The 27119-nt window shown below is 51.3% G+C and overlaps 9 protein-coding genes across 9 annotated transcripts; 3 read left to right on the forward strand and 6 right to left on the reverse strand.

Annotated features, from left to right (window-relative positions):
- Positions 1-1069: 1069 nt before the first annotated feature.
- Positions 1070-4035, reverse strand: LMH87_002212 (uncharacterized protein; the record flags this gene model as incomplete). Its single annotated transcript, XM_056193626.1, has 5 exons — positions 1070-1157; positions 1248-1309; positions 2747-3814; positions 3888-3911; positions 3973-4035. 5 exons carry the CDS (start codon positions 4033-4035, stop codon positions 1070-1072), a joined length of 1305 nt encoding a protein of 434 aa, XP_056050645.1.
- A 2195-nt stretch (positions 4036-6230) lies between these two features.
- LMH87_002213 (uncharacterized protein) lies at positions 6231-6808 on the forward strand (the record flags this gene model as incomplete). Its single annotated transcript, XM_056193628.1, has 4 exons — positions 6231-6257; positions 6314-6468; positions 6581-6679; positions 6736-6808. 4 exons carry the CDS (start codon positions 6231-6233, stop codon positions 6806-6808), a joined length of 354 nt encoding a protein of 117 aa, XP_056050646.1.
- A 659-nt stretch (positions 6809-7467) lies between these two features.
- On the reverse strand, positions 7468-8398 carry LMH87_002214 (uncharacterized protein; the record flags this gene model as incomplete). Its single annotated transcript, XM_056193629.1, has 2 exons — positions 7468-8099; positions 8164-8398. 2 exons carry the CDS (start codon positions 8396-8398, stop codon positions 7468-7470), a joined length of 867 nt encoding a protein of 288 aa, XP_056050647.1.
- Positions 8399-8730: 332 nt separating this feature from the next.
- On the forward strand, positions 8731-10180 carry LMH87_002215 (uncharacterized protein; the record flags this gene model as incomplete). The annotated part of the gene is made up of 2 exons (XM_056193630.1): positions 8731-9744; positions 9809-10180. 2 exons carry the CDS (start codon positions 8731-8733, stop codon positions 10178-10180), a joined length of 1386 nt encoding a protein of 461 aa, XP_056050648.1.
- A 1228-nt stretch (positions 10181-11408) lies between these two features.
- On the reverse strand, positions 11409-12383 carry LMH87_002216 (uncharacterized protein; the record flags this gene model as incomplete). Its single annotated transcript, XM_056193631.1, has 1 exon — positions 11409-12383. The coding sequence occupies one exon, from the start codon at positions 12381-12383 to the stop codon at positions 11409-11411; it is 975 nt and encodes a 324-aa protein (XP_056050649.1).
- Positions 12384-13421: 1038 nt separating this feature from the next.
- LMH87_002217 (uncharacterized protein) lies at positions 13422-15887 on the reverse strand (the record flags this gene model as incomplete). Its single annotated transcript, XM_056193632.1, has 4 exons — positions 13422-13740; positions 13795-14712; positions 14892-14923; positions 14979-15887. The coding sequence occupies 4 exons, from the start codon at positions 15885-15887 to the stop codon at positions 13422-13424; spliced, it is 2178 nt and encodes a 725-aa protein (XP_056050650.1).
- Positions 15888-17199: 1312 nt separating this feature from the next.
- Positions 17200-18163, reverse strand: LMH87_002218 (uncharacterized protein; the record flags this gene model as incomplete). The annotated part of the gene is made up of 2 exons (XM_056193633.1): positions 17200-17980; positions 18033-18163. 2 exons carry the CDS (start codon positions 18161-18163, stop codon positions 17200-17202), a joined length of 912 nt encoding a protein of 303 aa, XP_056050651.1.
- Positions 18164-18493: 330 nt separating this feature from the next.
- Positions 18494-19360, forward strand: LMH87_002219 (uncharacterized protein; the record flags this gene model as incomplete). The annotated part of the gene is made up of 1 exon (XM_056193634.1): positions 18494-19360. The coding sequence occupies one exon, from the start codon at positions 18494-18496 to the stop codon at positions 19358-19360; it is 867 nt and encodes a 288-aa protein (XP_056050652.1).
- A 4810-nt stretch (positions 19361-24170) lies between these two features.
- On the reverse strand, positions 24171-25400 carry LMH87_002220 (uncharacterized protein; the record flags this gene model as incomplete). The annotated part of the gene is made up of 3 exons (XM_056193635.1): positions 24171-24966; positions 25026-25123; positions 25185-25400. The coding sequence occupies 3 exons, from the start codon at positions 25398-25400 to the stop codon at positions 24171-24173; spliced, it is 1110 nt and encodes a 369-aa protein (XP_056050653.1).
- Positions 25401-27119: the final 1719 nt, after the last annotated feature.

The following is a 27119-nucleotide window of genomic DNA, read 5'->3' on the forward strand; positions in this document are numbered from 1 at the left end:
CCGCCAAAAAGTGACTGCGAAACAAAAGAAGGAAAGCCGAGCAACACAATATGCAGACGCTTCGATGTGATGCCATGCTTGCATGCGTACCATCTGGGCTGCACCGGCTGTACTGTGCAAGGACTTGAGAGACAGAAACCAGACTAATAGTTAATCCTGGTCGCACATACCGGGGTCACAACACTCCCCCTATCTTTCTGCTACAGGCCGCTGGGCAGGAGGGCGCCCAAAAGCCATGCACAATAACCTCCAGGATGTGAAGCCATCGTAAAAGCCGGGGATCCCGCCGCCTGCGGTCGCTGCCGTGAAACGGGGACAGAGTAATTTGAGTGGATAATCCACCTGGTTGACAGTCTGCTAGCAGGGGGCCTAGCTTTTTGTTTGACTAGGTTGACTAGTAGAGAGCGAGTGCAAAGGGAGTGTCTCTTCAAAGTGGTTCTGCCTATGTAGTCGCCTGGGTGGCGGGCTCCTCCGAAGAGTATCACACATGATTCTGTAGATGTTCTACACTACGTAGGCAGTGGATCGCCGTGTCCAAGCCAGCAGGAACCCAGAGCAAGGCGCTCAGCTTGCTCGCCGATGTTGCCACACGCACCTGCAAGGCAAATGACTCGCTGCTAGTAGCAGTGGCTCACCCTCGGGCCACAGTAGCAAATCGTGAATCGGTGGTATCTGCCCAACGACGAGGGCTGCCTTGTTGCATCACCGAAACTTGACCCCTGCATCTATACAGCGCAGCACCGTGGGAACACAGTCTAATTTCGGCCCTTTAATTGTTTTAACAGAAACGAATCCATTTGTTCTACCTCTGGGCTCTTGATCCTGGGGCGCGCCCAAGATTGTAGAAATCAATCTAGACTGATATGGCTGCTCATTCGCTACCAACTTACAGGTTTCGCCGCGTAGCCCCGACCCGACAGTACTCAGTATTGCCTGTGTCTCACCACCACTAATGCAAACTGACGCTCAGCCGGATGACTACTGTGTCTTTCTTCTGGCCCGTCCCATGGCATCCCAGAGCATCCCAGGAATACGACCTGCCTATTTTTCTCCGCTTGGGGTCGTTCAATCATGATCGAGGCGCAGTCACGTCGTGAAGCATAGCTATATGTCGCGAGACAGCTCGGGCGACAAAAGCGACGCGTATAGTTTGTTTGCTAATCGTTTCAGCCACCACATTTGTTTCTCGATGTAAGCTTTGTTTATATGATCTCGTGTGCTTTCCGCCAATATCATCATGTACTTACTCTACGCCCGTGTCATACACCTTCCGTAAACACCACGTGTGATGCGCCACACGGGAGGAGCACTATGGTCCAGCCGCGCCTTCAGTTCATGACTTGAATACGTTGTCTAGAACGCTATCGATGGTTTTGAGTACTTCTCTGGGTTACCCAATAGGAGTCAGAGTACAGAAGAGCCAAGGAATATGTGGAGCGGTGGTTTACAATGTTGGAGCTTGTTCCAAATCAGCGCAACATACTCACCGACCATCAGCAATCATTATTTCTACACCGGCGTCTTTAGTCAACGCGTCCATTCCCAAGCTTTATTATGTTTGAGATCCGGAAAGCCTGTGATAATAGTATATGTGCTTCGTGGGACCGGTCGGAGAGCCTTCTGCCACCCTCACCGGATCCAAGGAGTTGGCTAATGCAGTCTCCGGTCTCTTACTTCCTTCAGGGAGCTACACATTTGACCGTCCCTTTCAAGGGCGCTCATAATGCGACGTTATCGATTGCGCGGCTAGCTGGGCTTGTCATGTGGACAATGGCAGGAAAGCAGCACGCCGCTCTCGCGTGACATGGCCGACTGGAGCTGATTGTCCGCCGTGATCTGCGCAAAAAAACGCCTTCCCAGACAATGGGCACTGTAGCCTGTCGAGCCAGCAAAGGTAAGAGTGGCATTGAATGCGAGCATTTGCACCACCCTGTCGCCCAATGAAGAGCGGGCAACGTCCAAGGGGGGAATCCCAGTTCTTTCCCCATGGCATCCAGGCGGTGCTGCACCCACCCTTGAAGTGTCTCAGGCACTTTGCCTCCTCTACCAGTCTTGCCAGTACACCGAGCATTGTCAATGAGAGTGGCGGGTCGGGCCGCTGCGAGCATGCCAGTGGTTCATTGCGACTGTCTAGCCAGACGCGTATTAGCCAAGGTGACTGACTAGGCGAAAGATTTATAGCGCTGCAGAGACAAAGACACCAAAAATGCGTCGGTAATATGAGAGACATACCATCCGGGGGGCGCACCGACAATACGTTCAGTGAATATCGCCGGCCTGGGCAAAGTGGCCGCGTGCGGTCTTTAGTAGCCAGGACCGATCTTGGAAGTATTCCGTCTTCATGAAGCACTTCGCAAAGCCTTGAACTTTCTTTCACAAGACGCTTTTCGTGTCATTTTTGTCACAATGAGCGGCTAGCATTTTTCAGCGCCCCAAGCGAGGGTGTTATGTGTCGGAGCCGAGCTCCTATGACTTCATGTGCGTTTATCGCCCAGCTGTAGACTCGAAATAGCTAGTCGATTTCGTCGCTCACGATGATGTGTTATTTGAATGCAAATTTTTTTATTAGCCGGCCGCTGAGACTACACTATCCACTAAAATATGTGCTGCAGACGCCAATTTGTAGTGGCAGTGTCAGCGCGAGATTAGGACTGGAAAGCCCCAGTGACATCCTAACTTCTAATGTGTACGTTTGGGAAATTAAACAGGAAAAAAATGTAGGGAGAATTGGTTTCTGCTGACACACCGGTAATGAGAGTGGCATCTCTAGTTGTGCTCTGTAGTAGTCACCCTCCGTTAGACCTTGGATGCGGTACCAAGCCGGCAGCACAGGCGTCAGTTGGAACAACTTTTGCGCAGAGCTGTATTGCACTGTAGTTGGGCCGTTTCCATCACCGCCCATTCCGCCACTTTTACACGAGAGCTCTGGTAGCAGCTCCGATGGCTCCGCGCAGAGGTGTGTAGTGCCAAGAGCGACACCGGACACAACAAGCTTGTTCGGAGGATGGGATGAGGCGTCGCTGGGGAAGAAATCGAGCTCCAGGTGTAAGACCGAGCACGGTGAAGATCGACCCCACGGATCTAGCATCATGGCTGGCGGCTGCGTGCCCGATGCTTTAAGTCTACCAGCCCGCTGAAGAATATTCTTTCGAGCCACGATTGAATTGCTCTGCAGGAATACTCCAAACTCCAAAGAATCTAGCGGCAGAGGGGGCAGCTCAGGAAGAGCTGGAAGGATGGTCACCATCTGCCTCCCAGCAATGACCCTTGAGGTGTTGTATTCGGCGCTGGCACAGACGACGGCTTCATCATTGTTCTTGGAATTATCGTGGAAGCGCAATCGCATCTCGACGTAATATTGTATCCGCCCGCGGACGAGGAATTCGTGCTCGTCTTCATTTGCGCCATCCAGCGTAGGCGGCAGATGTGAGTGCCGCTCCCAGACAGCCTGGCTCGCGCATGGATGGCGGCACGAGTCTTGGAGAAGGTACTGCGGTACGATGAAGCTAAAAGGTATAGAAACCGTTTGCCCAGCAGATATGGATCCAGGAAAAGGTGAATCCAGTTCCAGGCTACCACCGTCGCACTCGGCCGTCATATACATCTTTAGGAACGGCGACAACGCTCGCGTCGGCTTGTGTCTCGTAAGCTCTAGCCTTGTTCCAGCGAGCCCAAGGAGGAGAATTTCGGCTTCTTCGCAGTATGCATCAATCTCGCTGTAAACGATTGCTCGCCCAGCGATGACTGAGCCAGTTGTGTATATTTGAGGTGCATCGTGACAGCTGCTATCGATGGAGATGGTCACTTGCAAGGCCTGAAAAGGGTCGTGTAAGCGCTGTGCCGATGCATTGCCAGCCATTGTGAATAGTGCAGCGTGGAGAACTCACTCTAGGGAAATGGAAGTACTTAACCTAAACATACCGGAGCATGTCTGTAATTTATAGCATACAGGATATAGCTACACCTTGCTACCGCTTGCTGCAACTTCAATGACCTTCCTAGCAGCCAAATCTCGAAATGTAATTTATCACCCATTCTCGGTAAGGTTGCCCGACGGCTAATGGTGGGTCAAGCTGCTTTGGCGCATAGAGCTAAACGCAACAAGGGCAATGGCGCTCATGTGGCACACAATTGTACCAATACAGGTCGCATAACGTCTGAATTTGATGTTTGTTTATTAGTGGACAGAAGGGAATCTTGTATTTATAAGCACAGGCTGGCTCAGCAGAGAGATCGGCCATGTGTAACACAGATGAAGAGGTTCACGGCGACATGATGATTATGAGCAGCCGTCTGTAGCTGAGCCCGAGTAGAGAAAGGCGAAAGAAATCAGTAATAAGTAATATTCAATCTTTTTTCCAGTTCTCGGAGGAGTAAACCCATGGGAGTAAACACCAGCTATTCATTAAGGATAACCTCAAAGAGAATTGTTGTTGAGGACGGCATGTCGCTTTCATGGAAGTCGTCCGGGTATTTGAGAGTGCATTTTGTCCACTTAGCTGGAGAACAGCTACGGCATTTGGCCCATTATTTAGATCGGACTTATGAAAAGAAAAGTTGACCGACCGTTAGCGGTTGTTAAGTATGCCGGTCTTGTTCGAGCCCTTACCAAATGCGATGGATTGTATGAGGCTACTCAACGGAAGATCCGCATGATGCAGGTGCCTGAATATCTTTTAATAGAAGAGTGTGGTGAAATTTTCTTCGAGATATCTCACGCGTATCTTTATTCATATAAGCTATATGAGCGCATTGATTCATCTCGCCGAGGTAGCAGGCTATGCGGCTAGAAAGCCCGCCGCGCGGCATGGAAACAACAGCGGTGATGAACTATGCGCTTGAAGTTGAATTTAGCTGCCAGAAGAGTGCTTAAAGAGTGCGATCTTCTATTTGAGAAGACAGCGCGTCTCAGGGAATGGAAAAGGCAGTCGCCCTTTTTTAACTCACCCAGATTGAGGAGCGACTTGTCGAGACACTCTACAGTGGACCAAACAATTTTTTGTTTCTCGCAATCGCGCAAAATATCACCCCTTTGATTCAGATGAATTGGCTTCCAATACGTCTACCATCATCTGAGATGAAAAAAAGAAAAGAAAAGAAAAGAGCACCAGATTGGCTTTGGGTTTTGGGGAAGAAGCGCTGCGGGAGGGCTTGTGGTCGACTTCAAGGACAGATGGAAAAAAAGTTGACGAAGCGCAAAGTATCAATGGACCTGAAGAAACCTCATCGAAAATTAAACTACAATAAAGCCTACCTTTTCAGCCGCCGCACCGATCAGTTAGATGGACGGAACGGAATAATCCAGATGCATCGGTAGCTGTACTGCTAGAGTTTACCCTGCGGAAACTCCGGAAAAGAAGATTGTTCTTTAATTGTTGACTAGATGAAAACGTCAATGCGTTGAGAACAAATAAGACCCTATGTCCTTGTTTTAGCCTCCAGATAGAGTTGGCCGACAAGACCGAGCCATGGCAGCTGACGCGCGCTGAAAACGCCGAGCACCCGCTCGGTACCTTTGCGGCCCGTTGTAGTATCTGGCATGCCCCTTGCATGGCGGTAATGGAGTAACTTTCGCTCAGCTACAGCCTTGTGATAACCTTGATGGGGTAAAGCTTGCGGATCAATCCACATCAGGCTTCACTTACTCTTCCTCAGACTGTTTCCAAACCCAGCCAGCAGCTGCTGGAAGCTCCGCGTTCGTTCTATCGCCACAAAAATGTAGATTATGATTCCGTTTTACTGGTCTCTCAGTTGATCAAGCTCTGCATAAAGAGATGATATTTTGGTACGGCAGGTATTGCAGCTGATGAGGCTGTGCAATCCCGCTTCCCCTCGTCGATGGGTCCAAGGCTCAGCAATGTGGAGTCAAATCATCTATTTCGGCCTGACAGTAAGCTTTAAATGACGTGTAACTGCAATACAAAATGTCGCTTATAGAGACAATTCCCCAAAAATGTCATTTCTCTGTCTCAAGTGATGCATAGCAACTCAAATCCTGGCGGAAGGTGGCGGTCGCCAAGCTGGAGGTGACCCATTGGGGTAACCTCCGGCTTATCAGATCCGCTGATGTACGTAGAGAACGTAAGAAATTGCTGAAGCTGTACACAAAAAATGGCATGATCTTTTGGTCCATGAGACTCGCGTTCTACTCTATATAAAGCTCCCTATTTCCTCGGTCACTCATACGAAGTAAATCTCGACAAACCGGAACTAAGCCCCTTCAGATCAAGATGAAGTTTTCTGCTAGTAGCATCATTGTAAGCCATGGTATGTCTACAGAGATATCTTTCCACTAACACTAGTTTGAATCAAGACTCTTCTCGCTATTGCAGCTACCGACGTCGTTGCTGCGCCTGCCACTGGCGGAGGCAGCGTTGACCCAGTGTCCGAGACAGCTCCAGACTCAACACCTGCTTTCTTCTCTACTGAAGAAGAGCCAATGGACGACAACGACGGCGGCGACGAGCCGTTTGTACTTTCTGACCTTTTGCCAGAGCTATTCCCAGAATTGGCTGCTCGCGCCAAGCCGGGCTGCATGGGTGGCAGCTGGAAGGCATGTCATGACTGGACTCTGAGGCAGTGTCCTTCGCGGTGCACTGGCATGCCACGGCGCCGGCACCCTTGTACGCAAAGATGCATCAGAGGGGCAGACATTCAGTGCCAGAGAGCTTGTTCCTAAGTTATAACGCCTTTATTTTTGCAGTGAAAAGGCATTGACCCGAACAAATCGCCTAGGCACACGCTTCAGCGGCACCAGCACAAAAGCAGGCTAGTAGTCGGCAGCGAGTACATAGGCGAGGAACCATGACAGCAATACATGAGTAGAAGACCGACGTAGACGCTGTGAAGGAAGAATAAATCTATTAAATTTAAATGCTCACTGTCTGCATCTCCCGCACAACAAAATGCTTACTGCTGGAGCCGTCTTGCATCAACCATGCAATTCGTATGAGGCAGCTCTCGCTGAGTTTGTGCTCAGTAACTACAGCGTCTGCCTTTGATTGCCCCTCTCCTGCAAATCGGACAATTTCCTTGTCCTTATAACAGTATTTTATACTCATGCCATTAATGAGGCACATATAGGTTCCATCACGCAGAGGCAGATGGTGGGAACAACACGTGCCACTCCATGATTCAAACTGCGAATGTTGGGAAGCTCCGCCTCAGGTAAACCTGTCGGCAATTTTATCTCTCAGCGGATGGGCTGTGAAATGTGTGCGCCCCCCACGGAGCCCACTGGTGCCATACTTGACGGTGATTGATTAGATAAGATCCACCCCGAGGATGCGGGCTGTCCACTCACACTTCAGCCATGGATCATGACTTTAGACTTGATCCACTGCACGGTCTAGAGTCTAGCCTTATTAACACCGTAATGATGATTTTCCAGGATTATCAATTTACAACCCCGTTTCCTGCCAAGGGCTCTACCTTCAGCTCCCCATAATAAAAACTTCGCAGCAGTCTTCAAAGCTTTGGGCTGGTCCATTTAGGGGGCCGCTTCTCAGCAAAGGCTTTCAGACCCTCCGCAAAGTTCTTCCCTGCCACTAATTGAGGATACCATTCTTGTGCAACGGCTTCCGTCGCCTCATCAGCACTGCCTTGCTCCCATGCCGACCGGATGCCACGGCGCGCCACAATCAGCGCATCGGGGCTGTTTCGGCACATGGCCTCACCTGTGCGGATTGCTGCTTTCAGGACCTCAGTTTGGCTCTGTGCTTCCTCTGTCTTGGATGCCAGGGCCGCTCTTTTCTCTTTGACCACTTCAGAAATGAGACCCCAGCTGTGCAGTGTCTGCGCATCCACTGTTCGCCCAGTAAGAGCCAGATCCATTGTCCGCTGGAGGCCTATGACACGAGCCAGCCGGGGTAGCGAGCCCGCTACCGGTGCGATTCCTCGCTTCACTTCTGGTAACGCAAAGGTTGCCGATTCTGACGCTAGAATCATGTCACAATTGGCAATCATCTCGAACCCGCCACCCATACATATTCCATTGACCGCTGCGATGACTGGCTTTTTGCCTTCGCGTCGACACAGTCCGCCTAGGCCTGGCGCGCCCATGTCGTTGAAAATCCCGGCTTCGTTCATTTTATTCCACTCTAGAGACAATTAGTAAATACTATCTTGCCGAGCTGGCATGTTCCTGGTGCCGTCTGTACGTACCATCAAGATCAGCTCCGGTGCAGAAAGCACGGCCTGAGCCAGTTATGATGCCGACCCATAGGGAGTCGTCCTTGTCAAAGAGCTCCCATACATCTCCCATATGCTGACTTGTACTTTTGTCGATACAATTGAGTTTCTGTGGTCTGTTTAATGTCACTTGCAAAATATGCTCGGAGGGAAAGCTGACTCGGAAGTGAGCGTAGACTCCTGCTACCTCTCGCAGGCTCGAAGACATGGTGCTTGTGTCTGGATCGAAAATCGTGAAATCTACAGATCACTGCGAGTAAATCTTTGAGTCTTTGAGGGAGAAGAATAGCGGGTTTTATAATTAATGTGGCGTAGGGTAATGCGCTGTTTATGCAGGTCTTGGCCTGCTTCTGGTTATAGTGCGAACTAGTTACTTGGGCCCTGGTAATCCCATGGCCGACTCTCCGCTCTCCTCCTCTCCACAACATAAAAGACTGCTCTTTGAATTTCAGATGTTTGAGCACACTTTGTTTCCTTTTTACTTCCTGTCCGACCAATCTTTTTCATACATTTTGAGAGCCACACTTCAGCTGCGCCAGCATGGTAAACAGCATGCAAGCTACCGACAACCGGATCCAGCCTGTCCCAGCAGCAAGCAATTGCTCGCTGGTCAAGCTGCCGCACCCGTTTCTTACTGCCTATCAAGTGAGAAGTGTTCCAGGAAAGGGGCAGAATACACTCCATTTGGAGTTTGTCAACCAGCCTGAGAATGGAACCCCCTTGTCGGAGCCTCTACATAACAGTAGCTTATTCTGGATTGAGCCAACGAAGTTGCCGAACTCTGAGCAGCCACCCTCCAACGATAACAGTGCATGGTCAAGAGCTCGCCGCTACCACAGCACCACCTTTGAATGGACTACAGGTGCATCTGCACCGTCTTTGGGACAGATATGGAACGTCATCCACGCGATTTTCCTTTACCATCCGACATTTGAAGGATTCAGACTCGAGCTATCGGGGGCTCAGGCCAGCACGGTACGCTACGAGCTTCTCGCCACAGGTCTTGCTATATCGCATCCTGTATCCAAATCCGGTCAACCAGCGGCAAGAACCACTGTTGATCCCTGGTTCGTCGAAGAGATTGTGATCCTGCGAAGTGCCTTTTGGCAGGGTGCAGCATCCCCAACGGGACCGCGGCCCATTTGGGCTGTAGGTCTCGGCTCAGAGGGCCCATCGCGACAGTCACTCTCCCAGTATCCTTCAATGCCCATGAACTATCAGATCACAAACCAGTTCCCCGAGCAGCCTGTCTATACGCGCCATCCGACCCGTCAACCAAAGCCGTATCCTGGATCTATTGTGTACAGTCGCTACATCCCCGATCTTGACGAGCATTTTTCCCTGGAAGCAATAGACTGGAAAGATGAGACGCATTTAGCCCTATTCAACAAATGGCAGAATGACCCTCGAGTCGCTGCGGGATGGAACGAGACCGGCACTCTAGACGAGCATCGCGAGTACCTTCGCAAACTGCATTTCGATCCCCACGTGCTTTGCCTTTTCGGCCGATTCGATGACTCTCGATTCGCTTATTACGAACTTTACTGGTCTAAAGTGAGCAATTTTCTGACCGAAACCCTGCCTAATGGATGCAGTTGCTTACAAAAGACAATGATAGGAAGACCACTACGGCGCCCATTACAATGCCGGTGACTATGATCGTGGAAGACATTCACTGGTTGGAGATGCGTCTTTCCGCGGCTCTCTTCGTGTGAATGCTTGGTACTCAAGCTGCATCCACTACTGCTTCCTTGATGACTTTCGCACGGTCAATGTCGTCGGAGAGCCCAAGGCCACCGGCGCTACAATCCTGTCCTACGAAAACGCACAGGGATTGGTGATCGACAAATATGTTGATCTTGGGCACAAGCGGTCAGTACATTCCGCCTGTAGCAGGGAAAAGTGGTTTCAGCTGTGTCCTTTGTTCTGGGATGGTCGCGAGCGACCGCTGGAATCGGCTGACCGCGCTGCCTGGAACGCCAAACTTTGAAGGAAACTGCCCGTGGTGGTATTCTGAGCCGGAGCCGGAGCCGGCGAGAATGGCTCGCATTGGAGACCTGAAGGAGTGACGTGGAGGCGACTGCACAGAAGTGGATATTGAATGATGACAGGCTGCCAAGCTGTATGCCAAGATACCCCTCGGCAGTCAGAGGCATTTAAGCATTTTGACCCTCGCCAACTCAGTGGATAGGTTGAGCCCTGCTTAGATCACAGGCGGTACTTTTGAAAGGAGAAAAGCAATTTTTTAAGCAAATTACCGAGGTAAACTGTATTGTAATTCTCCGCCGCAGGGCTCGTAAGCATATGACAACCCGACGATGTTCTGGGCTTGTTGTGCCCACAACTCCACTGCCGGCAATGGCTGCGGCCTAAATGAAGTGGCGGCTTCCAGCTGTGCCATCTAATGCAGCCACTGGACGAGATCGCCGAGCAAGGAAGTTTTACGCTCGACTCGAATGCCCCGAAGAGGCGTCTGTCATAGTCGGCGACTCCCAACCTCCTCTTCTGGCCAACCCGAGTATCCGCGAATCCATGATTTGCAATGCAATTCTCGATTTATCTTATCAATCGCGCTATATCTTATCAATCTTGGTGCAGTTGCGGACTCCCGATACTGGACATTTTCAAGTCTTGAAACCTCCCCTGGAGAGAACTCCCGCCCTTGTTATCGTTCTCTGAATTGAGCCCGGTTCGCATTACTTGGTCACACCCCGCCCAAAGGAATTTCCTGAATCGCTGCCAACACTGTCCCGTCCGGCATGTCAGCGAAACCCATGGACCAACACTACCACCACCCGCGCTTCTCTTCTCCGCAAACCCACGAGTGCAGATTCTCTATCATCATATCGTGATTGAAGCTCGTAGTATCGGTCGGTGGTCCGCTTCCGATAGTTGGCATCATTTTTGGACAGCTTCTCGATGAAGGGTTAGAGAAGCTAAGTTGAGACTGGCTTGATTAAGTATCTCACTAAATTATAGCCCTTGCAGGTATGTATGGACTAGACGCTATCAAAGGAGAAGATTGTAGCTACCTAATTGAGGGCGTCAAGTGTGCAGCAAAGGGTCTTGCGAGAAACTGATGGGGCGGCTAGTGCGGATGTCATACAGTTGCTAACTAGGAATAAATAATTGTTCTTGTTGAGTCTATAACTTAACAATCATGTCCATAAACGCCATTACGGGTTGGTGGAGATTATGAGAGCGAAGGGGACAGAAAGCTATGAGCTCTGGCCATCTATTGTGCCGAGATAAGACAAGATTTTGTTTGCGAGCCACCTTCGTGGCTCAGCCTGGTCTGGGTCACTGAGCGCGTGCGAAGCTCCTGGGATAATTCCACTGTGTGATTCATCCCAAGTCTGGCCAGGGAATGTCTTATTGGCCGCACATTTCCACCTCAACAGGAGCTGCTCCTTGTCGACCCAGTCGGGGACGGCCAGGTCTCTGCCCGACATCAGCACCATCAACTTCGATTTCAGCAACCCGCGCTCCGCAACCATTCCAAAGGTTTTTCCAAGCTCTTCATTAGAAAGATCGGAGCTGAACATGTCATCAGCACCAGGCTCCTGGGGGCTGTCAGGACTTGTGAGGCTCAGAAATCGACGACAGCTTATCGGAACGTTTGAGTAGACGGGGGCGGTCATCCACAAAGGTATCACAGTATCAATGGACTGAGACTCGCTTTTAACAGCACTCTTGGCAAAGTGTTCAGCCTTGCCCCAGATAGCTTTGAGCTCATCTGCCGACCGACCCGCAAAACCGTCCCTCAAAACCGACAGAATCGCCTCTCGGTCCGAAACTGGTGCTTGCATGATTGCACCATCAACGACAGGACGGCAACCGTGTTTTAATTCATGGTCAAAGCTTGCCACAGCCGTGATAGGATTGGGCTGACTCAGATAGTTCAAAACACATTGACTACCGGTAGAGTGGCCCATAATGACAAGCTTGTTGTGATCCCCGTATTTCGCTGTTTTGTAGTCTTTAATGTACTCCACGCACTCAGAAATCTCTTGAGTGTCTCTGGCAAGGTGTCCGAGGCCCCATTGAGAGTGAGAAGAGGACAGGTTGAGCGTAAAGAATGACCATTTCGTTGGCTGTAGTGCGCATACAATATCAGAGGTGTACGATGAGGTGCCGAGGCCGTCACCCATACCGCCCACGAACAGAATACTGTGAGGCTGCTGAGGCGTCATTGCAGATGTGTATTCAAAGGCGACCAGGGATTCCGACTAAAAGTCACATCAGAATTTAAACGCGCCATTAGTCTTTCCGTGGTAGCAAATACGAACGTAGTGATGCAGGATGCCTGGCAGTCCGCCACGAGGCCAAAATTCCCCCTGCATTGTAATCAAATGACCGGAATAAGAGGAGATAAATTGCGGTACTGGTAGAGTAAGTAGTGATGTACGTCCTCCAGGCTTCAAGAATTTGGGGAATGCACGCTTCTCCGATCTTTGCTTGTGAGTTTTTTAAACTATTCACTCGCACACAGGGATAATTCCCAACTACTTATACCTCCGTCTCTGAGAAGTGGAACCACTCAGTTCCGTGGCGTATTTGTTCGACTGCAGAAATTGCACACGATGGAGACGAGAAGATTGATTAGATTACGAAAAAGTTCGATTTTTAGCCTAGCGTGGGTATGCGACGGCGTTGAGGCTGGACAAGTTCCACAGATTTTGATCCTTACGATGAGACCCTTAATCCTTGAATCGTCTTTTTTCGGGACAGCCACTACACTTGAGGACCGTGGGGAATGCTCCTGTGTTGCGTGCGGCTTCGTGGGCGTTCGCGAAAGTGGTTCAGGAAATGGTCAACCTGAAGCAGAGCTGACTGCACTGGGTAGGAGAATGAAGAGCTAACTCAACGCAAATCGGACATGTATCATTGTGCCTATTAACCCTTGACATCAACTCTTAATGCTAGTCGAATTGCCACGGGCGCATGGGGTATAATCCTGCAAGTAGGGGGGGTGAATGATAAGAAACAAGACTGGTCTAGAGTGGAAAGAGTGCATATAGGTTGAGGAATACCTCACTCTGGACACTTGGAAAAAATATGGCTAGATAATAACATAGAACGCCCCAAGCGGCACGATGCCACAGTACGCCAAGCTCCATCGCAGAAGAAGAAAGAAAGTCCAAGAGTAACGTGGGAAAACGGGACCGTATAAGATAGAGGCTACCTTTCAGGAACAGATGGGATGTGAGTGGTGTCGCGTACATGCCAGCCTAAGAGTTCGGATTTGACCGGCGAGGGGCTGGAGATGGTGATCTGGAAGGCACGCGTTGCCAGCCATTACCAAGGCTTTGAGAAAACGCCCCAAACCACCCATCGCCACGCGATGAGCTTTGACCATTTTGTGGTACTGATGGGCTGATACCCTGCTCAACGTCTGATTCTAGGCTCGAAGATGCCACCACATCATCATCACTGTCCTCGCGGTACGGCTCATATCGCGGCATGGATCGAGATGAATGTGCGAGAGAGCGGACCACATCGCCCTTGCAGATAGGACACGTTCGGCGTCTAGTTGTAAGCCAGGGGGTACTGTAACCCGTGTTAGTTTTCGGATCAAGAACAAGTTTGCCAAATAAAACTTACATGCACTCGGCGTGGAATTCATGGCCGCAGGGCAGGCTCATCACACGACTGACGCCGTCGACGTACTCTTCCAGGCAAACAACACACTCAACTTGCCGTCCCATGTACTTTCGCCATTCAGCAGAAAAGCCGCTGGACCCCTTTTCGTGCTCGTTTCCCGCTCGTTGTCGAGATCCGCTCGAAGCAGTGGGGATAGATGCACTGGGAACTGTGAGGTTATCACTTTCGGGGACGCCAGTGGTCGTGCGAGAGCGTGGCCTTGGCCTTGATGGGCTATGCTGAAGCAGAGGGGTTGTAGGTGACGAATTGATCGGAGAAGAAGCGATGCTAGGAGTTGTTGCCACAGTATGATAGGTGCGCACTGGCAAGCGCTCGACCACGGATTTTGGAGCCCGCCAGCGTCGGCGACGAATACGTGCTCGCAGGATCAACAAGGCATAGACGATGCTGAGAGTGACTAGAGGACTGACGACAAGAACAAGCAACGTGTCGAAGAAGGGGCTGGTGCCGCTGTTTGGTGTGATGGTGACCCAGAGGCCATGATGAGGTTCAGGGGTTGGCTCATCGGGTTTTGGGGCTTCGATCTTGTCGTCAATTTCGGCAGCGAGAATCTCGTCACCTTCACCAGCTTGTTCATCCCCAAATAGTTTTGTTAAAAGTCCATGGCCATTGCCGGACCTTTCAAGGGAGTCGGTATCGACACGGGATTTCGTATCCTTGCCCGAAAGCTTGCTCGTATATTTGTTTCCTGGTTTCCGAGAGTCTGTGGCGGCGTTGACCTTGCCGCTTGGACGTGACTTGTCAACTAGATCTGGATCACGCCAGTCTTGAACGCCGATACGGAACTCGTCCCCCACAGCTTTGACTGGCTTGTGTGGTTGTTGCTTTTTGGTACCCTTCATACTATCCGAAATTTTCCTGTCGTTTTCAGCGTCCCACTCGTCGACCATTACCCATTCCAGTTTCCCATGGCCCGGCGAAAACTCAGCACTTGCATGGCTTCTTCGATGACCAAGCAAACGGGATAGCCAACCGCGGTCATCCTCGGTCGCGGAAGTAGTAGGCTCCTTCGCAGCACGACGGGAGGGTTTGCTCACCGTCGTTGTCGGCTTTGCCTTGCTTTGAGCAACTGATTTTGTTTTCTCTGCAGTCTTCTTCGAGGAAGACTTCACGCCTTTCTGCACCTTCAATACTGGATTTCCGCTCTCATCGATACTATCCTCAATGAAGCTACCAGGTTGTGTAAGGGATGACAGAAGCTGTGCCGTGGTTCGCGCTGTGAAAACGGACGGGATAGTGACATTTTCCGCATCTTCACCTCTCGCAAACATGTTTACCAGTGGACCTCCACGCTGGTTGTCTCCAACGATAACGGCAACGGCGCCTCGGCGCTGTGCCCACATGACTTTTTCCAAAAATCCGCAACCCCCGCGCATCAAGAGAACAACCTTGCCTTCAATTTCTGCCGATTCTTGCATAGATTGAATATCGGCGTGCGATGACATTGGAGTGTCACGGCGCGCGAGGGAACTGCGAACCGCTTCGTGCAAATAATTGTCGGTGCCGTCATCGACACCGCGCGGGATTTTGGGTGCCTCACTGTCCAGCTCCTGTTCTTTTGGTGTGTCTTTGGCACTCTTCTTGCCTCCACCGGGTTTGCTTTCGACAGGTGAATGATGCGAGACGACTGATTTGATCGACGACTTCAGTATTGCTTGGGGACTGGCACCACCCTCCCAGCCAGGGATGTCGCTGCAGCCAAGCTCTCCATGAGACTCAAAGCTATCTTCAGTAAATCCGCTGCCAACCCAGAGCTGTCCGCTCAGACCATGCGGCACCAACTGGGGGCCAAAGGCGGCAGGTCGCGCAGCAAACGACGTGCTATTGTCATCGGTCAAACTGATGGCGGCATTCGGCTGGAATAGGGAGAAGGGCGGGTTGTAGTAGACAAGCCCCAGGATGGACTTTCGAGAAGTTCCCGGCTTCGGACGAACGACATGTGAAGCTCGGGCGGCGGAGAATATGGCTCGAAGGAGAACGAAGAGGGTGGCGGTAAAAAAGACGAGGAGGATAACGATTCGTGTGGTGCGCATCTTGTCGCTTGCACTTCTAACGAGGTATGTCGAAGAGTTTAAGGAGATGAAGGGATATGGCAAGCTGACGAGGTGACACTTGAGCCACCTCTCGCGGCCAGCAAAGGCAGCCGTGCGCGGTTGGCTCTTTTACATCGGCGTATGCCGATCGACGCTGGAAATGTAGACGAAAGCGATACGAGGGGAGGCAGCCAACGGCGAACGTGCTGAGTGGGAGCCGAAAACTTTGCTACAGCTCAAATGCACATTCGCTTAGCACACCGACTGATGCAACGAGGATGGATGAGCGGGAGTGAAGAGGAGAGGAAACAGCAACAAAGAACTAGGGAGGGTTGGAGTACGCACTGGTGGAGAGGAGCGCCGAAGATATCATGGGGCTGCCTCTGGCAACAGGCTGGTGAGTGGCGGAAGGGCCTGTATGGGGACGCCCTGCGGCTTGCAGGTGGCCGCTCTCATCAGGAGGTCAGCCCGAGCATCTGCGCCTAAAATTCGCTGCCGCCCACTGAAAGACAGCCCATCGTGACCCACTAAAGCAAAGCAAAGCACTATCGCTGCGCCGCTGAGGGGACCCCTGGACGAGAGCGGTGGGCCGCCATGACGTCGGCCGCGGCCTGGGCTTCCAGAATCTTGAGATTCAATCCCTCGACACGGTGAATTTGCTTGGGTTGGGCAAGAGAATATTCGCTTGCGAGGAAGGTAGAACTCTGCGATAGGATTTCCACAAACCACACACCGTATATCGCGCAAGTCTGTAGTTTTCAGGATACCCCGCGTTTGAGGAGTGCCTTGTATGCGCCCCCTCTTTTGGCGTGGTGGCTCGGTCATGTTGCAGGCGTACATGACACTGACACTGCATCACACCACTGCCCTCGACCGCGTGATGCTCCCATGGCTCCGTCCGAACCGATCCCAGATTGCCTCAGCTTCCACCGACTTCAATCCCGGGATAGCGCTAACTAGGACAAGAATTTGCATGGTAATGCTACAAGGAAAAGAACTAGGAAGTGAGCATGTCTTCCTCGTTACTGTTGGCAGTCACAGCTGATGTCGGCGCGAGTCCAGGATTTGGACCAGACTCCGCCGTGGGTTCATCACGAAGAAATCACAGAGGAGACAAACAGCAGCACCTTTGACAGGTCTCGCTATGCCATACTAAAAAACATAATATCCTGAACAGCCCAGTGATTGTGCCACGATTCCATAGCATCCCATTTGTACTCCTCGCACATCTGACTACTGCTGGCTTTGAACCAGACGCGGAATATTTGATTCGCGGTTAATATCATTCAATCATAATACGCCGAAAACAAAATTATGCATCAGCATTATCAGCGCCTTGGATATCCACCTTTGGATCATACGACGCTGAGAACCGTCTGTCAATTCCTGAAGATGCGCCTACCGCACCACGGCCACGAATTATGGGTGGAGGAGGAGCCGGTCCAATCTCATCGTGCTGTGAGTTCTGTAACGCAAGCTCGATCCCATGTGACCCTGGCGATTTGTTTCTGGACGGCGAGCGATGTCGGTAGCGTCGACGTTCTGAGTCTCGGCTTCTCGTTCCATTAGATCGATGTCCACTTCGTGGAGATTTGGATCTGTCGTCTCTAGAACTCTTGTGTCTGCGAGCTTTGTGTTCATCCTCGGACGAATGATCCATGTGTCGCGAATTGTGCCTGTCGTGACGTCGGCCGCTATGATGTTCGTGGCTGTCACTCGGGTGATTCGAAGAAGATTGATTTCTTCGCCGACCTTCTTTTTCATAATCTCTATCCTTCTGCGCTCTCGATTTGCGCTTCGCGTTGTCTTGATCGCGACCGTCAAGTTCTGTCTTGTTGGTGCTGTTGTCGTCAACCCGCTTCCTGGATTTTCCACCGCCTAATATCGCTTGAATATCGCCCATATGTCGCTCTCGTATATCCTTAGTCGAAGGATTTGACTTCTTTCGTTTGATGTCTTCGGTGCGCTCCAGTCGTTTCAAGCGAGCCTTCGACTCAGCGGCCTCCTTCGCCAAAAGTGCCTTGTTATGGGTGTCGGTGCCTTTGATGATGTTGCGCAAAAATCTCGTATTTGGTTTGGGTATATTGGCCGGCCTGTTGGGTGTCAAAAAGGATGCTCTGGCGTGGATTTGCGAAGGGCCAGTACTTCTTGGAGCTAGAGTCCTTCCCTAGGAAGGCGTCAACACCCAATGCAGAGTATTTGATGGAGCAGTCGGATGCCTCCTGGCTCAGAAGACCAGCGACATAGTCGTCCGTGAGTATTTCTTCGTTTGACATGGTAAATGATCAATCTAGCAAGCACTGTCCTGCCCCGCAGGGGGTGCGCTGTCGAAAAGAAAAGAAGAAGAAAAGGTGTAAAAGTGATAAATGAATCTAAAAGAGAGGCAGTGGCGCAAGATGACGGAGGGTCGGCGCAGTCACTCGATGTGGGATGCGCACTAACCAGATTAGGCTACAAGTAAACAGCGCTGCTGTCGCGGCCTATGCTCAAGCATAATCTCGCCATCAAATTGTGCAGCCACGCAGAACTTGTTTTGCGGCATCTTACGCCGTCAGATTCTGATTCTCTGAAACCGACTATCTCTTCTATTGCTTTATCACGAGACTATGTCAACTCCGCCGCGCAAGACAACAGTCAAGGCACAGGACGTGCTCAAAGCCTTGACGCGCCACCAAGCCCAACATGAAATTTCCATCATAAAGTTGAGCGAGCCTATTACAAGCTATACACCCCAGGAGCCAAGACAGAGAACTTCAGATGCATCAAATGCATCGCTAGAAGGGCCAACTCCGGCAAGCCTGGAAGCCGATCTAGTGCACTACAGCGAGCTCTTTTCCAAGCTGCGATTTTCTTACGTTGAACAAGTCACCAAGGAGAAATTCATACGTGCCATCGTGGGAGATCCGCCCCTGATTGTCAGCATGCAGGAGAATCTGGAGTTGGAAAAGCATAACCTGGAGGCAAAGGCAGAGCTGAAGAGCCTCAAGCAGGACGTTGCTAACATGGTGGAAGACTTGGAGCACAAAGCCCGCCAGCTCAGCCAGAGATACGAAAGTATCCAGCTGGACACAACTCGGCTGGAGGAGCTTCCAAGGAGGATACATGGTCTCCAGGCGCAGGTGGCGGAACTGAAGTCATCCAGGGCCACGGCAGACGCGAACCCCGATATGAATCTGCCACTCATTAAAACGAGACATCTCGTGTCGCGTCGGCAGGCGGAGCAGCAAGAAGTCACGCGTGAGCTGGAGGCTCTTCAGTCAAAATTCCCGCGTAAGAGAAAGGAGGCTGAGCGTCTAGAGGCGGAACTAGGTCCACTGGAAACAAAGCGACAAAATAGCAGGGCCGCAGCGCGTGAGGCAAAGCGAAGGAAAGAAGTAGCAATGGGTGGCGTCGGTGACGATCTCGAGCAACGAGCCAAATGGTGGCGAGCAAGCGAGGGCATCCTCACGCAGCTCTTGGGCACGAAGAGCTGACGAATTCTCAGTTTATTGTTCGGTATATTTTCTTGTGTTGGCATTGCGAATAACGTGCTGACGACTGATCGCGACCCTGTATGACAAATGGAGGAGCCAGGGGCTGACTGCATACACATGGTTGGCGGTCCAGCCCTACGGATCGGAGTCATATGGGAGTTGAAGGTGCTCCGTTTAAGTTAGATGTAAATTGAACTTGCGCTTTCTCTGCAGATCCTCGAAAGTGCGACGGAAGCTAAATTTCGGCCACTTCTCTTTTCTGCCATAAAATGAGTGCTGCTCGCGTCACGTAACTCACGTTGCATGCAAAAGTGAGAGCACTAGAACGGGGCAAAGGCGCAGCCGCTAAGTTACGACGAAGATCATTTAGCTACTGGGTTGCAGGGCTGCTATGAGAATAGTGGTTGCGCATGTCTATGTACGAGTCCCCAACATCACCAAATGACGCCTAGGTCCGAGGCTGTCATAAGCGTCGTGCGGGTCGTAAGCCTTGGCTGGCGCCGCGCCGCATGGTCCCAAAACGGGCCAGCTATTCGCAAGGATGCATTGTGCGAGGTCAGAGTCCGAATCCGAGTTTGCGACAACGTGCGTACGAGATACGTGAGTCCCTCGCGGGATGGTGCCTCTTTAGGACAGGCAGAGGGGCTAGCTTGAGGCAACTTGGTCGTGCAGACAAATATGAGGCTGCAAGCTGAGTACGCCAAGGCTTGTCAGGCAATGTGCTCTCGGATATTGATGCCACAGAATGATGCCAAGCCGCTTCGCTGTCTACACTGCCCGGTGGGTGAAGAGCGAATAATTACGAATGTTGGTGCAGAAAAGAGTGAATGCGATACGACGTGAGCATCGAGGGCCTTGGCTGAAGGAATACGCGTAATACGCGCAGCCGTTGCTTGGGTCCCTTGAGGAAACGAGGCTTGGTTAAGTACTTATTAGCTAGCAGGTGGACTTGCGGAAGGGGGGCGTGGACGTAAGACGGCATTTTCCCCAGTCTTGCTATTTTAACGACTTGTACATACTGGTACGCCAGTCTAACTAGCTAATAAATATCATATATCAACTACCCAGTACTGCCTGGTACAAAGCTTCGCTCGGAAACTCCACAGCCTCTTCGGTCCCGAGGACGGGTGCAGACAGGCACAGATCCCGGGCGACAAGTGACGCCTCGCCCTGGCTCTGCTCAAACAAGATAAATTTGGGCTGTATTATTTGCTCGTTGTGCAACACCGTGCTCGGTTTCGGGCTACTGGTGAAGCCACGGCTTGCCTGTGCACCTTGGCAGACGAGTCCTGGGGCTTGGTCTGGAATTTATCAAGTGCATGTTGCCAAGACGGCGCCCGAGGCCGACCGTTAGGACTAGGAAGGGGTGATGGACAGTGATTGAAAAGATCAATGTTTTTTTTTGTTTTTTTTTACCATGGCTGCAAACTTGTCGCTAAGGAGCACCACAGGACTAGCCCAAGTATGCAAATGTTTTTTTAACACCCGGCCATAGGCTCAAAACCGGCTCGAGTTGTGTGCGCACCCAAAGAAAAACGTTGCGCACATAAGAAGCAAGCCATAACTAGGCAGCTCGCAGCAGATGTAGGCTTGAGTAGCGCCAGTGGCGGGAAGCCTGAAGGCTGGCTCTTCGGCAAGCCGCTGCTTGTTGCAACGATAAACGCACAACAGTCGTTGCATTCGACTATTACTCTATCTTCTATCGTCTCTTGTGCTGCAATACTATGATCGCTGCGAATCAGCATAGATCAGACCCATATCAATACCAATAGCTTCAGCCTTCCTTCCCAATAGCGGCTCTCACTAGACTCGCTAGTTCTTGAAGGAAGCATGTTTCCTAGGGTAGTGGAATAACACGGCTAGTAGGCTGGAATGGATCCAATATTCAGATCGCAATAATTTTAAGGGGAATAGTCCGCAATCAGACTCCCGAAAAAGCTTGATGCTGTTTGCAATCGGTACAGCAAAGTACAGACGAGCTAAGTTTTCAGATAACTGCGGGCGGGAAAACGGCTGGTGGGCCAAGGTTCCGGATCATGCCATGGGCTGCAAACTTGCTGACCATTAGAGGCACCAATCCCAGACGAATTGCCTCTATCGACCTCCGGAATCGATGCACGGAAACGATTCGCTGACAGTCTCGCAATAGACTTTTCTTGCAGCGGAGACGGCACAAGGTCGAACGCCAAACATCGAGCGGGGTAATGTAGCGAAAGTTGTAGCACCGGGGCAACCACCAGGTAGCGAGAAATTGAACATAATCAAAGCCAAGAGAAAGACAAGAAAAAAAGGAAAATAATATATGGACTAGATACCACTTCCATTCGCGTATCCTTGGGGTAGAAGACCCATTGCCACGGCAATTGTCAATATCAGCATTGCTTCCACGATCAATTTTATATCGATGAAAAATAAGGTTGTGCGGCAAAGTAAAACAAATGTCGGGCAGATAAACCGACGCTTGCATAATGACTAAATTCCAAAGCCAAAGAGTTCGTCAGAAGGAGCACATAGGTACTGTACTGTTTGCCCTTGTTACACTGCCTTATTCTGCCAGCCCGTTTCCAAGGACCCTGTAGAGGCACACGCGCAAGTGGGAGTTTTTACGCGGCACATTCATCGACGATGCGCGTATTCAAATGGATCATGTCTCTTCCTCAGGCCACGCTGATCTCAAGGTAATTGTGCATGCATCCACGTTGTCGTCGCAGACCGTAGACGAACCGCCGCCCGCTGCTTCGGAGCACGCCCACGGCGAGTCGGCAGCCCCCACCGAGCGCCCGCCGGAGCTTGTCAAGAGCCCGAAGACCGACTTCAACCAATGAAGAATTGTGAAATGCGCCAGCGTGATACCCGGGTCTGCTTCGACTACCAATGTGTTCTCATGCCCGTGTCGTCGCGTCGGCTGGATGGTGGGTTCAACCCTCGATGCTTTCTACAATCGTACTGGTGGAAAATGCGACCGAGTGCCAGCTGCTGGCGATTGTCACAGTGGGATGATTTAGACGTCTGACGGTGCGCCGACGTTGCAACGCTACGCAGTGGAAACAGTCAGACCGGTCCAGATGCCTGGCTGTCTCGTTTGCACAATTGAGATGATAGAACATTGTGGTCAAAGAGCTGTGTGTGCGTGAGAAAAATATCGTCCAGAGTGCCGCGGTGACCTGTAGTCAGATGTAATAAAGGCGGTCGCATGCAAGCCGTTGGATTTTGGGCGTGGAGGGGCTAGCCTTGCATAACAGGTCATGCTGTGTGGTGGGAGGCTCCCGCATACGGACTGATTGGCAGTCATGCAGATTATGTTTCTTATCAAATTTGCGACGGACTCCTACTCTGGTCTGTTTTTTTCAATGCCGGAATACCAGTGGACTCCAGATTGCTTTCTAGGCGGGCAAGGCATCAGTGCTTGACAAGCGAAGCATGATGCCCGCCATGGACGCGTGCTTCAAGCAACCATTCAAGAAGAGCAATTCGACAAGCTTTCGCTGTTCTGAACCTTGATTGCAAATAGCCGAGTCCGCTCAAAAGACTGTCTACCTCCGTTATTCTGCAGCTTGATGGCCATATCAAGGGCAAATAGAGTAGCAGTAACAGGTCATGGCTCCAGTTGGAAATAGAGGGGTCGCCCGTTTTGGCAAGACTAGACTGCTAATAACATCAATGCTCCTGGGCTTCCTAACCTGTAAGACACAATACGTGTTGATTTGCCGGCTCGCTGTTTTCGTGCTCGGGCATAACTAGCAGCAGCCCACCACCAGGGGCAGACAGACATGGGAACTCTATTTCTTGTCATTCTTCTCGGCGGCTGGTGGGAGGGACCCTCAGGAAGGTTGAGCCTAAACTGCGCTTTGTAATGTCATTCGTCCGAAGCTAAATGGCTGAATGAGGCTGACATAACTTCGTCCGCTCGAACGCCGAAATCACGCAACTTTGGCGGTTTCTTCTCTTCTTTTTTTCCCGTGTCTCATTATTGGGCTCTGCACTGCAGCCTGTGCGTACAGGGTCCCCTGTTTAACTCCGGATTGACTGCAGCATCTTCTCCGAACCGCTAAACTTTTTTTCTTCTTCTAGCGAATGTGGGCTGGCTTCTTTCCTCTTCACGTCGCCCGGCCTGATTTCAAATGCTTTGGTGAGCTCCAGGACGACAAAAGTGGGCTCGCAAGCCACACACCCGTCGCCTCGATGTGGCCTTCTCAGCCCGGCAAGTTTTTGCCAGAGCAGCATTTACTTTCCACCAGGAGCGGCCCTAACTTTATTAGTAGACGCCCTTGCTCATCAGTCAAAGCCTCAAAGATTGCGGTAGTGCTATTTTTGAATTCCCAGGGCCAAGGGTGTACGTGTGTGCCTGCACCAGCACCGCAGCGACGTACTGGTAAGAAGCCACAGTATTACGCGTGTCCACACACGGACGCTTTGGAGGACATGGTGCGCTACCAGTAGGTAGTCTGACCTTGGCGAAACCGAACACCGGTCTGTTGTCCTGATTAAACGATTTTGTTCATGAATCTATAATCGCCGCTCAAAGCATAGTCATAGAGAGCCTAATATATATAAAGCACAGAAATGGAAGCCATTGCTGGTGCTCCAGACCCAATTCCCATCTATTGCCAAATCCCCCACTAAGACGCCGTTTTCTCGCAGTGTTTCAATCAAAAACGCCCGTGTCCCATTGGAAAATCATAAAACCGTGTACACCCGCTCCCATAAACAGGTCCTAACCGTTACTGCATGCTTGCATCTTCCAAGTATCCTTTATTTCCTAAGACTCATTCGCCGCATAGCCGGTAGAAATGATCGCTCGAGCTCCTCCCTAGAGTCTCATATTGTCGCTATCAAAGCCAGCGTACATCATTGGGTCCGCCATGCCCATCATGACATCTGAATTGGCGTACGATAGAATGTCAGGCTTGATTGTCCCAAAGTCAGCGTCGATGACATCTTGGTTCATCATGACAATATTTTGCAATGAGCTCGGCTGTTGTACAAAAGTCATGGACATCGCGGTAGGTGATTGTTGCTGTTGTTGCTGTGATTGTTGAGCTTTGGGGATTGCGGCCCACGACGAAGAGAAATCGGGCATAGATGATGATTGTTGCGAGAACATCGCACCCGCGTCAAGGTCGATCGGTGTCGTGCTAAACTCGAAGTCGCTGCCACTGGCGAAGCTCTGTGGGGAAAGAGACAGGGCATTGTGATTTCCAAAAGCCATCTTGCGATAATCTTGTTCCATGTCGGAGTGATCGAGATCGGAAGAAGACGCTCGGTCGGCGCGGTGGTAAGACGAAGAGTCGCCGTCTCCGGTAATGGCGGTGGCAGAGTTGGCGCCGGACGCCTCGTGTTCGGGGGCCTGTTGCTCTTCGAGCTGGCGGGCGAGCTCGGCCATGCTGGAATCATCCTCGGGGAATACTGAATGGGCAGGAAGATCAATGTCGCAATTGGGTCGAATGCAGCCAAGCTTTTGGGCAATGTTGTGCACAACGGGTTGGCCCCGATCGTTGAGGTCTGGCTCGCCGAGCTCCCACGGCTGTGAACTGCGGACCATGGAGTAGAGCTTGTGGATGGTGGCAATCAGAGTGAGCTGAGTGTTCTCAAGGACCTCAGCGTAACTAAAGAGGCATCATGTTAATTCTGCTCGAGGTCGAGGGGCTGGCGTAGCTAGACATACCCTCTAGGTAACTGCTTGTATTCCATCTTCTTTCGGATGCCAGCTGTGCAGACAAGTCCGTCGTCCTTGCAACGTTTGCAGGGAAACTCGCCGTCACACTGTAGCGGACGGTGTTAGCGTTGATACAATTGCATTGAGTATAGAGGTATGTATGCGGACCTTGGTCTTTTTCATTCGACAGCGCTCACAAGCCTTCCATACTCTCTTGTGGCGACCATCCATGCCAGCGGCGCCAGCAATGATATCGTGGTGATGGGCGGCAGAAGCAGTGTTGGCACGCTTGGAAGCGCGATGAGAAGGCTTGGTTGCTTTTCCAGAGGCTTTTTTGGCTTTGCCATCCTCCGCAGGGGGGGACGGAAGGTTGTGGGAGCCCATTGTATGAGTGTACTAGGCGTTTAATATGTAAGTGGCGATTATGAATTAGAATTAGAGGCGTGCGAGTGAGGATCCGACATGTATATATGTCGACAGCAAGATGAGTCCTCGACTATCAACAATGGGAGGTGTTAAATGGCACGAGTAAAGTATACAAGAGGTATGTGTAAGTCCGAGACGGTGGAGGGAGCGCCGTGTTTAAGGAGGATGTGATGGGTGTACGGGTGTCCGCTTAATAATAAAGACCGATGGAAGAGGCGTGTGGGAACTAGCGAGAGGAAAACCCAATGACTTCACCAGGGGGGTGTGCAAGGCGCGATCGGTTGATCAGATTGGGGTGCTTTATAATTCAGTTTTTTATGTTCCGCACGGGAGACAAAACATACATAATATACGTACTTGAGCGGTCATTGAGACACATCCGCCTGCTCGGGGGGTCAGAAGTCTTCGGCGAGGATGGGTGGAGCAGTCACTGACTTTTGGGAACAAGAGGGGCGTGCCGTTAGCCGCGTCGGCCAGTAGCTATGTCCGAGAGTGCGACCAGCCAGGCCTGGGGCTTTGTCCACGGGCCAGCGTCCAGCGCCCAGCAGCTAGATAAATTTATTAGGTCTTGACTGCCTGAAGGGCGGGCCCTAGGTAGGGATTTTTTTTTAGGCCAAGGATTTTTATTTATTTATTTAGCCCTGATTGAATGCTGGCAGAGAATGACTGCCAGTAGGCAGAGGCAGCGAGGCTGCAGCGTACGGATACTTGACTGGTAACCTTAGCTACTAATAGGTACGGACGCTCTCCCATCTGGCACCAGCTGCTTGGGTCTTGCACTGGGCACCATGTCCAGATACTGGTACCTACAGGTCCATGATGCAGCGCTCGTCGAGCGAAAAGTCGCCGCCAACCACTATGGCCCTCCACTGTAACTGAACTGTGAGTGGATGTGACACTCTGAGCGGGCGGCTGCGGGCCCGCTGAACATCCCCTACTACGGCGACTTTGCGTGCCCTGTAATTCACCGCAGCCACACCTCGTCGTGCGAGCGAGCACATCGCTGCTTGGAAAAGTCCGCATAGCTCCCTGCGCGGACTTTGGTCCTCCCTGATAGGTCAATAGATAGACAGCCTGTGGCATAAGTTATGCCGCTGTTGCTCCTGATGCTTGCCTGCCTGATGAGTGTTGATTCACGGCTTCGGTGTCGTCTTATTTTGCGATTGTGCCGCGCACAGAGTATAGCTCTCAGTCACCTGCCCGTAGTCGTCACTCACTCAAGGCGATCATCATCCTGCTCCCGTCATTTCGGAGGTCCTTGTACACTACACTGCCTACTGGCTCTTTTCCTCGTCACATCTCATCGTTTTACAAATACTGTAATAAGCCTAAACATCTTAGCACGGCCGCTCTTATAGGGCGATATCGGCCGCCTAGCCATCTGCAGGCTAGAAATGTTATTGCTGATTTTATCTAAATTGTCTCACAAAGTGTTCAAGGTCCCATCTACGTGGCAGCAACCCTCAAAATAAAGCACGTCGTCTCCCGGGCTGTCATAACCCTGCGAAGGCTCCGAGGCGTTATGCCAGAGCCAAACCACAACAGGTAATACTCGTGTCGACTAATCGATACTCCCCGCTGAATCAGTTCTTTTCGAGTCGCCCGACATTGCAGCAACTTGTCAGCGCTCTTTCGCTTCTTCCTCGCGCCTCGCTTTCGTTCCCGCTTGCCCGCTTT

The sequence above is a fragment of the Akanthomyces muscarius genome, chromosome 3, assembly GCF_028009165.1.
Source record: "Akanthomyces muscarius strain Ve6 chromosome 3, whole genome shotgun sequence".
Taxonomy (NCBI): Eukaryota; Fungi; Ascomycota; class Sordariomycetes; order Hypocreales; family Cordycipitaceae; genus Akanthomyces; species Akanthomyces muscarius.